The 18,717-nt window shown below is 37.0% G+C and overlaps 1 protein-coding gene across 3 annotated transcripts in view; it reads right to left on the bottom strand.

The window, feature by feature from the left end:
• The window catches only part of TFEC (transcription factor EC), a 229,715-nt gene that overhangs the window by 153,134 nt on the left and 57,864 nt on the right, over window positions 1-18,717 (bottom strand). For all 3 annotated transcript variants that reach the window (XR_015723893.1, XM_087860874.1, XM_045792800.2), the window contains exons 2-3: window positions 5,781-5,828; window positions 4,590-4,836 (exon numbers count right to left, since the gene is read on the bottom strand). Coding sequence is in view for 2 of the 3 variants with exons in the window: in XM_087860874.1 (XP_087717000.1) it covers window positions 4,590-4,787 (198 nt within the window). In the remaining variant the exon portion in view is untranslated. The remainder of the gene's footprint in view (window positions 1-4,589; window positions 4,837-5,780; window positions 5,829-18,717) is intronic.

Here is an 18,717-nt window from a genome sequence, read left to right as displayed (position 1 = left end):
CTATTTTACAGGGTATTAGATGCTTCGAGTCTCAGATGTATAATAATGAATAATGTATTATTCAGAAAACACAATGGGGATTAGGTGACTTCCTTAGGCTTCTTGATTATGAAGATGATCATAACTTGGATGAACTTAGCCTAAGCCGCTGCTACCATTTCAGTTCACCCATCACTTGGTATTGGATAGTAGCAGCTACATTTGCTCAGGTCTGAATCATGCATTCCTCATATTTAGAACAAATGGAACTTTGGGGGGGAACTTCCTTATTCTGATTTTTAAAAAAACTTTTATAGACAATGCATAGTTGTCACTTTGTTTTTTAGCTCTATAGTCTCTGTAATTTCCCTTTTATCAACACTAGGAGAAGAGGGACTTTTAAAGTATGTAAGTGGTAATACACAAGACACTTAATGTCTTTTTAAAGTCTGAGTTTTATTCTATTTTTCTAAAACGTTAGGGTTGTTAAGAGGTCTTTGAAATAGATAACTTCAAAAGGTTTTTCAGTATAAATGTAAATGAGATTTATCTGGAGGAGATAACAAAATTCTACAGGTTATTTGACAAATTTAGAACACCCAAAGTACAACTAGAAAATTGGAAGCATGGAACGTTTAGCAATTATTCTGTGATTGGGTTTTTTTTTTTAATTACCTCTTGTTCTGTAAATTTTACCCCAATATTAGGATTAATCTCCTTGATATACACCTCTTATATATCTTCCTTTCTGTATTCCAACTCCCTGCCCTTCTGCTCATGGCCCCAGAGAAAAAGGTGGATGTCAACACTAGAAAAAGGAAATGTAGGAAGTTCTTAACAGGCCGAGGAGAAGTAATATGTTTCCTCTGGGGGAAAAAATTGTAGAAAGAAGGCAAAGGGAAACAAGAACACAGACATGAGGGTCCTAACTCCCTGTCTGGGGCAAGGTCATTAGTGTGTATTTACTGGGGAGTTTGGGAAAGGACAGAAATGCCAATGGGAAGAAGAAGAAACATGAACAAGAGGAGCCTTTGGTCTGTTTTCCATTTAGAACTCTGATAGTGTTGAGTAACCTCAGCATATCAGAAACGGTGACTTGACAAATATTCCTTCAGGCCCCCAGTGGTTAAGGGGTAGCTTGAGGAGGTCCAGCCTGGGCTCTGTGATTGAGGTTCAAGGTCTACCGGCATTGACCATTGATGCTGCCTCAGCCAAGAGGACAGGACATGAATCCCATTAGCCACAGACCTAGCAGTGGAAGCCAACAAGAAGCCTGGTTGGAGGACACATAGACACGTAAGATTTACCTCATACCCATGAAAGACAGCATTTGCAAGAAAGAGACAGATTTAACCTGAAAGCAAACACTTTAAACTGCAAGGTTTGAAATACATTTAACTAGAAAGTTAAATTGTTATCCCATTATTCTCTTCCCAATTAGCCATCTCCTCTTCCCCATCTCTTATACCCTACCCATCCCCCAGTAAGATATGAGTATTCGAAGGGCAGTGGCAAATTCAAGAAAAGTTTGAAATTATTATAGAAAAGAAAGAGACTACATTTTTCTCATAATTTTTACTCCCTCTATATGTTATCAACAGAATGAAATTAGATACTTCCAGAGGATAGAACTTCCCACATAGAGTCTGTCCATTAACATTCCACCCAGGGGTAGCACATGATCGTGCTTAGAAGGAAATGTTCCATTTTAAAGAAGACGCCTATTTTACATACTCTAAAACAGCCAAATTTCATTCTTCAAAATAAATTAATAAATATTTATTGAAACTTATATTACAATGCATTAAGAAATCTCAAAATATATCAGGGCACCTGGGTGACACAATCAGTTAAGCTTCTGACTTTTGGTTTCAGCTCCGGTCGTGATCTCTGGGTCATGAGATAGAGCCCCAATTGGTGCTCCGCTCTCAGTGGGAGTCTGCTTATGACTTCCTCTCTCCCTGCCCCTACCCCCTAAAAAAATGTTTGTAACAAACTTGACATACTTTAGCTTAATGGGTAAAAGTAGAGAAAACCTTTCCATCCTGCAGATATAATTTAATAGATCTTATCAGGGGCGTTACTGGTAGAACATTTACCAAGGTGATGAGAATAGGTATCATAATGGCCTGTGTTAGGAGTCACAGATTGGGACTACTGCCTAATAGTTTCCCGGAGGGTATGTCTGTAGAGTACCCCCCACCCAATTCAAGTAACACACTATCCCTTCTATCTGCCCCTACGGTCTCAGAAGTGAACACCTGACCAATAAAAACCAAGCATAGCACTCACCATCATTTTAATGACCAGACCAGAAGATGAAACTGTGATCCCGAGCAAATCTTAATCTGAAAATTTTCACACTGGAGCTAGGTAACACAAGCCCGCATTTTCCTAGATGGCAAGTTGTGAGAATGTGAGCCTGGAGGGAATGAAGCTTACACGGTTTGCTGCTAGGAGGAGCTGGTCTGAGAACAAAGACAGTATGCAGGGAAAAGCACAGATGAGAGATAAACACATTCTTAACATATTTGAAGCCCTAGTTCCAGTCACCCCTGGTATCAGCTGTCCTTCCTAGGAATAGAAACCAGCAAATTCTCTTGGGGACTCAATCTGCTTCCAAATGGGTTATTTTTATTGGAAATCATCTGAGTTCTCACTAACAAACCTAGTAAGAGAGTGATAAACTCCAACTAGGTAGAAAAATAATAAGTGCCGACATCGCCATTTTTGCTAATTGTGTAATTTTGAACTAATTTCTTAAAATCTCTGAGCCTCACTTCAGTATCTGCAAAATGGGGCTTACAAATACTCTACTGGATTATTAAGAAATTAGGAATAATGTACACAAAGTGCTTAGTATGATGGCTTTCCTACAGCACTCGCTTAAAAAGTGCTAAAATTTTATTGTTTTGATAATGAGGATGTGAGGAGGAAGATGATGATGACCCTAAGAAGACAAAGATTATAGCACTCAATCTTAGGTGATTTTTCCATGAAAAGCATGGCTACTTAGGAAGACAGAGGGGAGAGGATGGGGAGTTGGGCAAAATGAGTAAAGGTGAGCAGAAAATACAGGCTTCCAGTTAGGGAATGAATAAGTCACGGGGATAAAAGGTACAGCAGAGGGAATATAGTCAATGGTGTTATAATAGCATTCATGGTGACAGGTGGCAGCTACACTTGTGGGGAGCACAGCACAACATACAAACATTGTGAATCACTATGCTGTACCCCTGAAACTACTGTAACACTGTGTGGCAACTTCATTTCAATTTAAAAATTCAAGATTAAAAAATTTTTTTTAAAGCATTCCTGCCTAAACACATTTTAGTAAATAAAGTTAGAAGGACTTAAAAAAATGTAATAAAGTCAAAAATAATTATAAACAAAAGATATCCATGACCTTAAGGAGCAATGATTTTTGAAAGCTTAATTTACGATAAATAAGCATTTGTGGTTGAAAGTTTACAAGAGGTTAATGGAATGGTCTTATTTTTAAGAATAGGCTTAATACGAAAGCTAAAGCAAATATGATTGATATACCTATTCCCTGAAAATAGATGTAGCAATACTTTTAGGTCCAACTCCAATGCCTCACAATAATAAAGCCTCCCATGACATCACCGAACCCACGTACAATTACTATGTACCACACGTATGGTACAGTCTTTCTTTTAGTGTATTTATTTATTTACCCTTCTACATTACAAAATCTTAATAGTAAGGTCTCTCTTTTCCATATTTGTATCTTATAATTATAGACCAAGAACTTGGTCAAAGACTCAAAACATAGTGTTGAAATTAAACTGAATTCTAGACGTACACTGGGAGGCAGAAAAAAATGAATTCTAATCTTGCCTCTTCCTCTACTAGGTGTGTTCCCTTGAATAGGTTGTGTTCCCCTAGCTTTAGGATCATACACTCATTGTGTCAGTCTTCAAAGTTACATCCTCTAACTTACTCCCCTGCAAAAATCCCATCTAAAATACATTTGCTACCTTTACACACCAGAACAGACCCTCTACAAAAGGTAATCTTCAAACTCCATAATCACTTTTGGCATAATTATTATCTCTCATATTGAACAATTCAACAAAGTGATGTTTTAAAAGGCCCGATATCTTAGAATCAGCAAAGCAGACTCAGAATTCTAACTCAAAGATGTCATGCTTTCTATATACCACACCACTTACTTGTGTTTTAGAAGTCTTGGAATGCTTTTAAAAGGCTTTTCACTCTAAATAATGTTTCTGTTCATAAGGTACACTTCACTGATTGGTTTGGATAATCAAATGAGATGATACGTAACTTCTTTGTAATGAATAAAAGCCTCCCAAATATCAACTGGTGTTATTATCCTGATGATGATGTTGATAATGATGATGATATGGAAGAGAAAATTATGTACTTTGGATGTTTGGTCACTCTGACAACTTACATCCTTTTAAAGGAGCCACTTACTGGGGGCTGGGAGAAGACTCTGGATTTTTATTATTTGCTCTTCAACTTTTGAGTAAAATTAAAATATATGGATTTCAGAGGTGATTACTTACTATATTTACTTAAAAATTATGGTTATATATATATATAGATATACAGATATATACCTTAGAAAAGGATGGTAATTGACTTGAAGAAATTTCTGGTCTTACTGGGAAAAGTCTCTGAAACATTGGTTTGTATGAAAATTGCATGTGGAACTGTGTATGCTGGGCCCTGGCTTCCTGGCTGAGATGAAGTCTCCTCTCCTTTTCTCCTAATTGTTCTTTCTGTTGAAACTGGAGTCCGGTTAGAGCTTGTAACATATTTGTCTTCTTTTCTTCTCACTATTAATGGATTTGAAAAAGAGGAGCTCTGCAAAAAACATGCAAAAAATTATTTTCTTTTATCACCTAAGATTACATATTATGAAATAAATCTAGTAAATGATAGGGGAAGCATCTGAAATAGAAAAACAAACTCATTCTTTAATGGTTCTGGTTCACCCATAAAGATACAATTCTTAATGCTCAAGTTTAAAAAAAAAAAAGATGAGAAGAAACAGTTGGCATTCAGCTAACAATTGTGTTTGGAGATTTGTGCCTGACTTTGTTATTCTGAGCAAAGCCAGGTACCAGCCTCTTGGGATTATGTACAAAGGCAAGAAAAAAAGTGGACATGTACAAACCTCAAAGGTGACTGCTGGGTTAATAAAACAGTCTGTTTTCTGTTCACCCACTCTTGCTCTCAGTGTGCAAGTATATTAAAATATGTCAAAAGGAAAACCATTCACTGTGCAAAAATAATTCAGCTACAAGTCACAATTTCCAGCTGATGGAGTGCCTTAGTGCATTTAAGTGCACTAACAAGTGATCCATACATCTCCCTAGATGAAAGTTGTATCCTCATTAAAGGAGAAACAAACACAAAATAGGAACAACTGTCACAGAGAAAAACAGACCACAATGGATACCGCATTCCCCCCACTCAGTTTCTGACTTGAGCTACTGCAGACTGAAGAGCAGTGCTGTCCTAGAAGTAACCTCTTAAAAAGCCATGAAAGTAAAACAAGGAAGCTGCTAGAGGAACTGAATGTGTAGCTAATGGCCATCCATATTACTGTTCAATGTATCTGGAAAAATATCTTTTTCTTTCTAGTCTCTATAAAATCTCCCACCACATAAGACATTGTAATAATGTGAAGTGTCTGGATTAAACAAATGTGCCCCAGGGAATTTAGAATTAATGCTCTAACATATCTTTAAATAACCTCTCTTAGATAAACTCTGGTTTAAGCGTTTGTAAGATATCATACCAACCTTTGCTTTTCTGATTTTTTTCTAGAGAACTATATCACTGATATGAATCTGCAAAAAAAAAGAAGAGGTTAATATTATTATTCTTATTTGATTAATATGTTGCACATTATTATAAGGCAAAAAAATACATTGGCTGCAGAATGTGGGAGCTCTGGTCCTAGGCACCACCAGATCTATAAAAGGATGATTGTGTCTTCAAAAAGCAGATATTAAGATAGAATAGTAAGGGAACAATATATGAAAAAAACATAACTAATTACAAAAGTGTGGTACTAGCAATTATTTCAAAGGTGGGTAAGGTATTCCTCTTGCACACAGGCATCTTTGCTCAATTATTTTCATAGCAGTTACCATATACTATTGCAATTACCTGCTTACTCTATTGTGTTCCCCATGCTAGAACACAAGCTCCTCAGCAGCAAGATTTCTTATGTGTTGTTTCTTACATTGTTAGAACCCACCCCCCATCTCACACAGTCCTTGCACATAATAGGAATCCAATAATCATCAATTGGTTGGTTAACTGACTGAATTTGGCTGAGCCCTGCTTTGAACTGCCAACCCTTAGGGGAAGGCAAAGAACTGTAAAGGGAAGGTGGATGTAGGAAAAGACCAATGATTTCTATGACAAATCACAACGCAGGAACAATGGATAGGCACATGGAAAAGCAGAACTCATTATGCTTTAAACTAGAATGTAGAGAATAATCATTAAAATGAAATTGAAGCCCAATACAGGAGTATGGGTGATAAGGAATCAGTAAACCAATCTAAATAAATTGTCCAGAGCAATTATGAGAGCTTGGAAACAAGAAAAGTACTTGAGGAACCTGAGTTAATGGTAAGAACGACTTAATAAAAATGGGAAATAATAGATTTGGACACCAAGAATTAGTGAGATTTTTAGCACCCATGAAATTCTATAGCAAATTATTAAGCAGCTAGTCTAACAAGACACGGAAAATAAAGTGGAATTCACTAGGAGACAGGGAACTGGAAGCAAGAGGGTATTGTATGATGACAAAAGTACTGGGTTCATATTCTGTATGCATTCTCTGGTCACTTTAGTTGATTTCTCCTTTTCGCTATTTGTTATGAGTTGAGTTGTGTCCTTCCTCACTCCCCAAAAAATGTTGAAGTCTTAACCCCTGGTACCTGTAAATATGACCTAATTTGGAAATAAGGTATTTGCAGATGTAATTAAATTGCACATTAAGATGAGGTCATCTTGGAGTATGGCGAGGCCCTGATCCATACGTCTGGAGTCCTTACAGAAAGAGGGAAAGAGACACCAACAAGACAGACACAGAGGGAAGAATTCCATGTGATGACAGAGGCAGAGATAGGAGTTGTGCCAGGAGAGAAGAAGCACGGAAATCTCCCTCTGAGTCCCCAAGAAGGGACCACTCTTGTTGATACCTCGATTTTGAACTTCAAGCCTCCAAAACTGTGAGAGAACACATTTTTGTTGTTTTAAGCCACCAGTCTGTGGCTTAAATTTGTTATGAAAGCCCTAGGAAACTAATACAGTGCTCTATAAAATAAAATTAGTGATGTATCTTCCTAAGATGATTGTCAGGAGGATTATAATATAATATCAGTTCTTAATTTCAGCAAAGCATCTTACAAAGTCTTTTATAATGTGTTCACTGATAAAATAAATCTACGCGAGCTCAGTTATTAGTGAAGCAAAGTTGTTAAAACTATCAATCCCAAAGAGAGCTGATTAATATTTCAACATGAGCCTAATTTTTCCCAAAATTTTCACTTATTGATATATTAAAAATAGCTCTCAGTCCTCGGATATCTTTATTCTAGGGCCCTTTGAAGATAAATGCACAGAAGTTTGGGAAACTGACCTTGAGTAACATTTATAATTGTGGACACAGAATCTTTCTTTTTTTTTTTTTTTAAGATTATTTATTTATTTGAGAGAGAGTAAGCAACAGAGTGCGCATGACTGGGGGAGGGGCAAAGGGAGAGGGAGAAGCAGATTCCCTGCTGAGCAGGGAGCCCAAATTGGGGTCGGGGTGGGGGCTCAATTCAGGGACTCCAGGATCACACCTGAGCTGAAGGCAGACACTTAATCAACTGAGCCACCCAGGCACCCCAACACAGAACCTATCATTTCTTTTTTTTTTTTTTAAAGATTTTATTTATTTATTTGACAGAGAGAGACAGCCAGCGAGAGAGAGAACACAAGCAGGGGGAATGGGAGAGGAAGAAGCAGGCTCATAGCAGAGGAGCCTGATGTGGGGCTCGATCCCAGAACACCGGGATCACGCCCTGAGCCGAAGGCAGACGCTTAATGACTGAGCCACCCAGGCACCCCTAGAACCTATCATTTCTGCATTGCTGTTTAACATATTTGACAGGACTCATAGTATGGATGCTGCTCAAAACTGGGGAAAAAAGCTAACTTGGGAGAAATAACATTGACTGAATGGCAAAATCAGCATTTAAAAATAAAGTTATTATTATCTTTTGATTATTACTATAATAATATGATTTAGTAATAACTATTAATAGCAGTTTAATACTTTAAACCCCTAATAGTATTGGATGCATAATACTCAATAAATTACTATTATTATTAATAGTGCAATAGCCTAAAATAGTGGGCCAAACCCACTTACGTGGAAAATACACAATATTTCATTTGGGTTCAAAATTTAAATAGATGTAAATTGGGAAATATCCAGCTCCCCATCAATTTATATGGGATAGATTTGGAGATTTCAGTTGACCAAAGACTCAGTGCGTGCGAACAGTATTTTTGGGGGCCTTTAAAACAAAAACAAAACAAAGCAAACATCAAAGGTGAGGACTTGGGATGAATTAATAGGTATATGCAAGCCTGTGATAACTTATGGAGAGGAAAGGTAAGAGGTCTGTTTTTCTAAAAGCAGGGATTTTCCTCTTTAAGTTTAACAATGGTCTACATGGTGCAAAGAGGGAGATGGAATTTTAAAAAAGATGAGAGATTTCTGCATAGTCTCATCCAAACTTCAGGAAGATAAAAGGGTGCAGGGTTCCATGACATGCAAATCTGTGCCACAGGAAGTCAGTCTCAATGGAAGACATTTCTTCTGCCTCCTAGAAACAACTGAAGCTTCACAAAAGCTCCATCCAAGATGTACTGTGGCCAGCAGTCAGAAATCTCAGAGACTCCCTCTGTTAAGACTGAAGTGCAGAGAATGACCACAGACATTTGAGAGGCTTAAAGAAAGATAGCACCTAGAAAGAGACATTGGAACAACTCACTCTCAAAGATGCAAAGAAGGCCCTAAAAGAAAGGGGGCAGAGAAGACATTTGACAGGATAAAAACAAAAGCACCAATGAGATAAATTTCCCCCACACTGGTTGTCATGAGCATGGCTGATACCCAAGAAATGGGGAAAAGTGGGGCAGACTTAATATTGTTAGTGTGGCTTTTTGCTAATTAGGAATATGAAGTGCAACTAGGAATGTTCTGGATGTAAAATGTATTTTCCTGGGTGTTGATTAGTACACAACACCTTTGATACTCATCACAGATGTAACTCAGGTTCTTTATACTTGAGATCTTTCTAATGCAAGGTATCAGACAATTTGGGACACTTGCTGTATTAGTTTCCCATGAATGCCGTAAAAAAAAATATATAAAAAATTTGGTGGCTTAAACAACACAAATTTTTTATCTTGTTGTTGTAGGACAAAGGTCTGAAATCAGTTTCCCTGAGCTAAAGTCAAGGTGTTGTCAGGGCTGGTTCCTTCTGGAGGCAATAGGGGAGAATCCATTTCCTTGCCTTTTCATATTCTAGAAATTGTCTATATTTCTTGGCTTGTGGCTCTTTCCTCCATCTTCGGAGTACATCATTCTTATCTCTGCTTCAAGGGTCACATGTTTTTCTCCCTGACTCTAATGTCTGCATTCCTTTTATAAGGACTATTATGATTACATTGGGTCCACCTGGAAAATCTACCCATCTCAAGATCCTTAATCAGATCTGCAAGGTCCCTTTTGCTGTATAACGTAATATCCACAGATTATAGGAATTAAGACGTGGATATATTTGGGGGACCTTGGCACAGCATACCAAACCCACTTAAAAAAAATTATAGGGAGAGAGTATGGTATAGTGTGGAAGCACAAACTAGGTTTGTTTGTTTCATAAACACTTACAGTGCTTTTTATTGGCCAGATACTTTTTTAAGTGCTTTACAAATATGAATTCATTTAATCTTCATGACAACTCTAGGAGTTTCACTGATGAGAAAACGGAGGCAGAGAAAGGCTAAGATTCTTGCACATGATTTGGTGGTTATCTACAGTCAGTATGAATCCAAGTCATGTCTCTTAGCTGGATGGCCTTGACACAGTGTTTTCACTGGGAAAAACCAATTCTGTATGGCTGGCGTGGGAATTAAATAAAATAATGTAAATAAAATAGCTATCACAGTTGCTGATTCAAATAGTACTTATTATACAGCAGATGATAAAATAAATATATTAGAAATATTGACCCCCCAAAAAAATGAAAAGAAGAATAGGGATGGTTAGGGAACTGGAAACACTATCAACTGAAAAATGGTAGTTCAGTTTGGAGAAGAAAAGAATTATGGGGACATGATAGCTGTCTTGAAATATGTGATGAACTTTCATGTGAAAGGGGAAGTAGATTTATTTTAATGTTCTCCCATAAAACCAAACTAAAACCTAATGGTGGAAATTACATGGTGATAAAATCTGGCTCAAAAAAAAAAAAAAGGAAAGAAAGAAAGAAAAAGATCTAATAATTAGAGTGATCCACCAATGAAAAGGACTGCTTCTGAATTTTGTAAGCTTTTAGTCCGTTGGAATGTTCAAGCACAGGCTGAATGACTCTCTGTAGTATATAAAAAATGGAAAAGGTTTCAACAATGAGAGGGACATTAAAATACATTCATGCATTTATTCAGCAAATATTGACTGACCACCTTCTGTGTGCAGCGCTTGGAAGGTCCCTTACAACTCTAAAAATAATAGAATCTACTATTCTATGAATGAGCAAATAAGAACACGTGTCGCATAAATGGACATAATTTCAGGCTGATTCTCATTGGAAAGGTCTACTAATTCTTTAACTCCAAGGCTCTCTGGCTGGTCTAGTGTAATCTGCAATAAGCCTTTATTTTCACAATCATTTATCACCAGTCACAGGAAGATTTTTCCTACCAGAAAATAGCAGTTTTTAATAGGAAAAAAAAATCAACCAGTTTTATGTTCCAAGAGGAAGGGTTTTCTTAAAAGAAGAGAAACGAATTCTACCCCACAAGCTCAGGTGTTTTTCTTTTTGGCCTGTGCAAACAAATACGATAACAATCCACATCTTTTAACCAAGAGAAAGGGAAAAGATGGGACTCAACGTTATTTAATCTGGACCATGTGCCACTTTTGGCAGAGTCTGTGCTTTGCCATTGTCTCTGGCAAAGGTATTCAGAAACTTCACCCATTCCTTTGAGCTCACAAACAAACTAATTATGGCAGAAATCTCTCAAGCCCTGGGAATTATTAAGATGCTGTCTACTTGCCTCTTACCAAATTCCCCTGGCTATGGAGATTGTTTTTAGAGAATTATCTGAATTGCACAGGTAATCCAAGAAAGTCTCCAACCACTGGGCGGAATGTGTCCGGTATCTGTATCACCCACGCGACACATCGCGCCATGTGCTAATTAATTACACAGCTGTTAGTATGTGTCAGAATTAACCACATAATTGGATAGTCCTCTATTTTTGCTGTTTTCAATATTTTCTTTGTAGAAGCTACGAAGCAGGGATAAGAATAACCCTAGCTGACCTTTAAGGAGCTCTTGCTATGTGATGGTTACATCATATGAAACATCCTGGGCAATCTTTTCAATATCCGGCTGGGCAGGTACCACCCTTCCCTTCTCTAAATAATGGGATGGGGCCCAAGATTAAAAATCAAAGGGACATGGAGCTCCTGAGCTCCCATTGATTGACAAACTGCCACCACAACCTTCTTAACAGGGACAAATAAGTGAGAAGAAATACTGAAAAGTAATTATAAGTCTGTATTTAGGTATCTTTTACAGAAGTAAACAGTGAGCCAAAGATGGACTTAGAACATAGTTTTCCAGATAACCTGTGTTCCAAATGGTTATGATTAATTTAAATACAAAAAGCACTGCAAACCCCTGAGGGCTAGCCACATCACTGAGTTATTAAATATCATGAGAGAGCCTGTATAGGTGAGAACATTTTTTAAAATATGGTAAATTTTCTTCTCTTCCCCTTCAAAATGCCCCCAGGCACTCGTATGCATTATGGACACCACTAGCCTAAAAATTCTCAGTTGAGGGAAAAAGAAATCCAAAATCCTTGAATTATAAGAGCACTAAAAGCATCTAAAATGATAACTATTTTGCCCCTTTAACACCAAAAGATCAACTGATTTTTATTTTTCCCTTGGAGTTGACCTTTATTTAACCCATGGCATGCCAAAGTTATGGCCTGAAGCGATTTTTTCAGTGAATGCCTTGACTTGGGACAAGAATAGACATTTCACTCACCCTGTCTCTAAATCATCATTTCATACCACTGCTAATGGTCAGTGTAACAAAGAAAAAACATTTCTCAGCATTTACAAAACACTAAAACTTTCTCTTCCATTATTTATTTCCTCCATTTCAAATACACTCACAACTGTAAAATATTTGCAAGTTCCAAAATAATAGGCATTATTATTCAGAGTTATTATTAAGCTCTTCACTAAAATGTTTGTGCTCAATTATATATTAAAAATAACCAGCTGATTGTGTCTGCATTATTAAGTTTAAACAGTTTCTTTTGATCAATTGACTGCCTGCTGGAATCTTTTCCTAATGGGGAAATTAACTTTAAGGCATTCTGGTGCCTCTTTTACCCCCTAGATAAGCCCTGCACCTATATACAATTGTTCAGGGCTATCCCATTATTTTTGAACGTAATAAATGAGGTATATGTAAAGGATTTAGACATGATTAGTATAGTCTAACAGTCTTTCTCTAACAAAAACAAACTCAATAGCTGCATGTTATGAAAGATTACTATACTAAAGAGGAAAGTCCAAAGTACAGTAGGAAGTATCTAATTTGGAGATTAAGAATATATGGCTGTAAGGGCTGTGAGGCACCTCTGTGAGTTATCCAAGGGAGAATGCAGATTTTCTGGAGATTTGTAATGATATAAACAGCTATATTTCTGAGCTGGCACAAATAGGATCCTGGTTATAGGTAGGCAGCATAATAAAATAAAATAACTATATGTAGAAAAGGTAGAGATAGTCTCTTTCAAGAGTGTCTAAAAGATATTGTTCAACGACAACTGTATTTGTATGAACGTGATTTAATAGTAACACTAGTGTTCTTTTGTGTATTATTGTCACATGGTTTTATTTCCTGGGCAGCATTTATCTTTAGAAATTCATGAAAAAGGAATCAATATCACCATATATGAAGCACTTGGTTAAACACTTTATATCTGTTATCTCCTTCAACATTTTCAATAAACCTATTTATGAGTGCTCCTTATTGTTATCAAATGGAGAAATTGAAAGTCAACAATCACAAGTAATTTGTCCCACACAATGCATTTAATAAGTGGAATACTAAATCCAGATCAGTCTGACTTTCCAAACTCCTATGTTATAGAGCAAAACAGTCCTACCAGTAATTGAGAAAAGTATGGATCCAGCCAACAAAATAGGCCAGGAAAGAGAAGGGAGTTAAAACTACTAGAAATAATACACCATTATTATTTGTAATGATCCAAATAACTATATAGGAAACCTAAGAGAAACAACAACAAAAAGCACTTGTAAATAACAAGACTTTAAACAAAATAAATTTAACAAAATTTTTAAAATCACATGCACAAGGGGCTCCTGGGTGGCTCAGTCGGGTAAGCATCTGACTTGTGATTTCAGCTCAGGTCATGACTCAGGGTCTTGAGATTAAGCCCCATATTGGGCTCCACGCTCAGTGAGGAGTCTGCTTGAGATTCTCTCTCCCTCTCCCTCTGCCCCCTCTGCCCTTGCTTGCGTATGCATGCTCTCTCTCTCTCAATTAAATAAATCTTTAAAAAAATAAAATATAAAAAAATAAAATTACATGCACAAACTAATGACTATACATTTAAAAAATCACTGAATTGTACACTTTAAGAGAATGAGTTTTATGGAATGTAAATTGTATCTCAATAAAAAGTAAAAAAAAGATTATTCTGTCAGTTAATTTAGGGGAAAAGGAGGTGAAATAAGGACTATTTGCTGACAGTACAAATAGAAATTAGAACATTTTTTCTGGAGGGCAATTAAGCCTTGTTTATCAAAAGTCCAGTTATTACATTTTAAAAAATTTATTCTAAGAAACTAATTGGAGATACACCATTGGATTTATATATAATAATATTTATTATAGTCTTATTTATAATAGTCCCCCCAAAAAAAGTTAAAACCAACAAAAACTACAGAACTCCAGGAACTCCTAAATATACCTTGATATATCCATGTAAAATCATGTTTCAGAATAGTTTATTTCATTGGACACGCTCACTATGTTAAGTAAAAAGGGCAAGATACAAAAAAGAAAAAGAAAAAAGAAATCAAAGGTTAGAAAGAAATTAGAGCTGCAGTAAGTGGTGTGCAAGAAGAAGATATTTTTGCAAAAATAGATTGGACAAGATAAAGGAAGTGATTGAAAGATGCACTTGGATCTAAGAACAAATTCATTCATTGGTCGTTGGGGAACAGGCTATAACTGGTGTAAGGGGGTCAAGGAGTTCTGGCTTGTTCTGGTTGTCGAACCTACTATGTGTCAGGGAGGGACTACTATTCTACAGCACTTTCCCTCAGATATGCCAAGCCTACTCCCTCCATGGAGCCTTTGCAAAAGCTGTTCCGTCTCCCCAGAATTTTCTTCTCCCACATTTGACTAGGCTGGCTCTTGATGCATACTCCATATTCATGTCCCTGCTGAAAAGTCATTGAAACAGTAAGGCCTTCTCTGCCTGGCCCAAAGCAGCATGGGCATCACCTGGGAATATGATGGAAAGACAGACTCTCACGCTTCACCCAGGATCCACTGAATTCAAATCTGTATTTCAACAATATCCCAAGGTGTTCTGAAGCACCCTAAATTTGAGGAGCACCGGTTTTATACTCTAGCATAGAAACTTCATACCAATTCCCTACATAATTGTCTTCATAGCTCTTATCCATATATAAAATTCTCTCTCCCTTCTTAACATTCTTACATCCCTGTTCGATGATGGTAAAAATCTTTTTGTCTTTCTGTCTGTATCCCAATTTCCTAAAATCATTCTTGATGCACAGTTGAAACACAGTGCATGTTTATTGAATGAAGCACGGGATGGGGAGCAGAATGCCTCAGTGATGTTGATTGAAGACATACCATTTCATGTTTCCTTAACTGTCAAAGTTACTCTGTCTTTGAAGTTTTACTATTGAATATAGAGACAAGAATTAGTAGGTTAACAGATTAATATTACAGCCCAAGACGTGATGTGTAAATAATACCTGTGGTTGCAATAATAAATCCTATCTAATAACCTTCTGAAGAATAACAAATATTAGCATATATAAAAATAAAAGTATGTTCCTAAAAAAGTTAAATGTAATTACCATATGAATCAGTAATTCCACTCCTAGGTATATACTCAAGAGAATTGAAAACAGGTTTTCAGACAAAAACCTGGACATGAATATTAATAGCATCATTTTTCATTATAGCCAATAAAGTGGAAACAGCCCAAATGGATAAACAAATGTATTGCATACATGCGATGGAATACTATTCAGCCATAAAAAGGAATGATACATATTATGACATGGATGAACCTCAAAAATATGTTAATTAAAAGAAGCCAGACACAAAAAAGCCATATACTGCTTAATTCCATTTATGTGAAATGTCCAGAATAGGCAAATCCATACAGAGAAAAAGCAGATTAGTGGTGGTCAGGGGCTAGAGGGAAGGAAGAATGGGGACTGCCTGCTTAATGGGTATGGGTTTATTTTTGGGGTGATGAAAATGTTCCAGAATTAGATAGTGGTCATGTTTGCACATTACTGTGAATGTACTGGAAGACACTGAATTGTACACTTCAAAGTGGTTAAAATGGTGAATTGTACACTTCAAAGTGGTTAAAATGAATTTCATGTTATGTGAATTTCACATAACATGTGACTTGTACACTTCAAAGTGGTTAAAATGGTGAATTTCATGTTATGTGAATTTCACCTCAAAAAGTAAATAAAAAGTAAATGACTATTTTAAAATGTAGCACCATTTAAATGTATTGACTTGCTATCAAGAAATTTTGTGTTACAGACGCACTATTCCCGAGTCAGAGTTCTAAATCGTTAATATTATGTGGTGATTATCTCTGTCAGACAGAGATAAGGCAGGGAAATAAGGTATAAGAAATGAGTCTGGGATTTGCCTAAGCCAGGACCCAGATTTCTTTGATTCTTGGCTAAAAGCCCTGATTGGCCCAAAAGGTCAAATGGAAAGGAAAAAGCAGTCAGGACTAAATCAGTGAAATAAAAAATTCATTAAAATTTAGCTATTGGGAGGAAAGAAAATAACCTTCCTTTCTTTCACTACAGATAAAATTGACAACCTAATTTTCAGAACAGGTAACAGATGTACAGCTGTAGCTAGGTGCCCAGAATTTCTTCTCTACAGGGAGAAGTTGGAAATAAATTTAGGAAGAGCCTTCAGACTTACTGAAGCCATTGAAGTTGTAATTGTTGTTACACTTGCAAGGGTTTATTAAAGATCATCAGGAAGCTTGGCATTAGAAAAGTGTTTGCACTTTAAGCCTTTACTGTTAATTACATGTTGCTGTGACTAAGCACTTCAAAAGTGACTTTTATGAACTGTGCTATTATTTAATTTAATAAGAACTTCTTATAAAGTCACAGGTTAACAAAAGTTCATTAGTAAGTTAAATGTTTGGAACTCAGAAAGCATTTCCCCACAGAACAATGTTAACCATGGTGGTCGAGCTCCATGTCAGCAGCGTATTATGGGCCAGGTAATCCGTAACACCCACATCAATAGCACTAAAGAGCACAACACATATGTAAAAAGATTTCCGTGGAAACATTGGTTTCAGCATTTGGGGACCGCCCCCTCCCTCCACAGTATTACTGATGCCCATTCATTCCTTCATCATTTGATCCCTCATTCAACAAGCCCTGGCAGAGCCTGCTAGGTGCCAGGCCCTGGGACAAGCTGTCTCCCTTTCCACCTGCCAGGTAGCAGGCTCTCTGCAACTTGACATAAGTACCTTGTGGTTTAGCTTATAAACTCCATCACGGTGGGTTCTCTATAGGGGCAGAAGATGGGGTTCTATGGAAAGTAAACATAATGAAGCCTGGGGACCAGTAAAACAGGGTGATGGTGTGGGAATTATGCATCAGGCAAGCCACCTAGCCACCTCTCCCCATTCGCCATACCATAGCCAACACTGGCTTTATCCTAGAGCACCCCTGCCAGAGGATCCCGATAAGGCCAACAAGATAAATGAGGCCTTTGCCCGCTCCCTTGTTCCATAGGGCAGTGACCAAGATTGGGAAATGCCAGAACAGTGTTAAAACCAAACAGATATGAGGACTCAGATCTCATATTTACTTCCTTCCCATCTCCCTTATCTCACCTGGCAGCACAGACTAAAAAGAATAAAGGAGGAAGAAAAACATTTATGGATGTATATCCATAGCTGTGAATGCTATATATCAGGAATTGTACGAAACAAAAACACTGGTTTTCTTGCAACTGCTGAACTCTTTAAAGAATCACGTTACCAACTAACAAAGATCACCACCTAGTGGCCCCAGCAGGATAATTGCACTTGAATAAAGTACAGCAAAATTCAAAATTACTGGGGTTTGTTACAAGAATGTAAGGTAACATTGAAGCTTCTTCTTTCATCCCTTGGATTTCAACCTCCCATTTCCTTTCACTCTGGCCTTGTTCCTCCTAGTTTATAATTCAAAATTGTCTCTAAAGTATTTTATTTACAGTTACCATTATTTTAATCTTTATAATGAGCCGTCTACTTTGTCACATTTTTAGTTCCTCTCCTTTTACTATATGCCATGAGCCCCTGTGCATCTTAACTGAAGCCAATCTCTATAAACATCATTTTTGTCATCCCACTTCCCTATTACAAGCTTCAATGCTTACGTGGACCCACGATGTGATCTTTCACAAGCCTGGTCTAACCTGCATAACCCCACACTCCACTCAGCACACATATTCCCTGTGCATTAGGCTACTTTCCTCACTGTTGCTTTGCCACTTCCAGATCTCAAACACAACCACCCTTTTACCCACCTCCAAGTTCTCTGAGCCAATCCAAATTCCACTACTCCTGCCAAGCTCACTTCTTTTTCCTCTACTTTCTGATATTCATGGTCATTATCACAGAGTTTACTATTTTAACTGTTTTCTAATTGTTTTCTAGGTATTATGTCTGCAAAGGAAGTTTCATGGCTTCAATATGCCTCCCACAAGTCTCAGCATGATATTAAACATAATATAAGAGTGCAAAAAATTAAATGACTGACTTAGAAAAGGACAGGGTTCTGGTGGGGGGGGGAGGGAAGAACAGAGAGCATAGAATAGGGTAAGATTGCTGGAATCATAGTCTATGAATGGAAAAAAATGAATTCTATTCACCATTATCATGTAAAATAGCAGTGACAAATTAAATAGAAAAGTACCACCCCCCAAAACGCAAGGATACATTTAAATATATTTCAAAATATATAATACAATTTAATCAGAAAAGTTTGCTGCAGAATATAGTTGGTTTGGGTGCAGTGAGAGAAGCTCACTTCACAGATGAAAAGCAGGGAAACAAGGAGGAAAAGCAAGTTGT

Source organism: Ursus americanus, chromosome 3 (genome assembly GCF_024610735.1).
Source record: "Ursus americanus isolate L20-20 chromosome 3, mUrsAme1.1.p, whole genome shotgun sequence".
Lineage (NCBI taxonomy): Eukaryota > Metazoa > Chordata > Mammalia > Carnivora > Ursidae > Ursus > Ursus americanus.
This window is presented reverse-complemented; position numbering and strand designations above follow the sequence as displayed.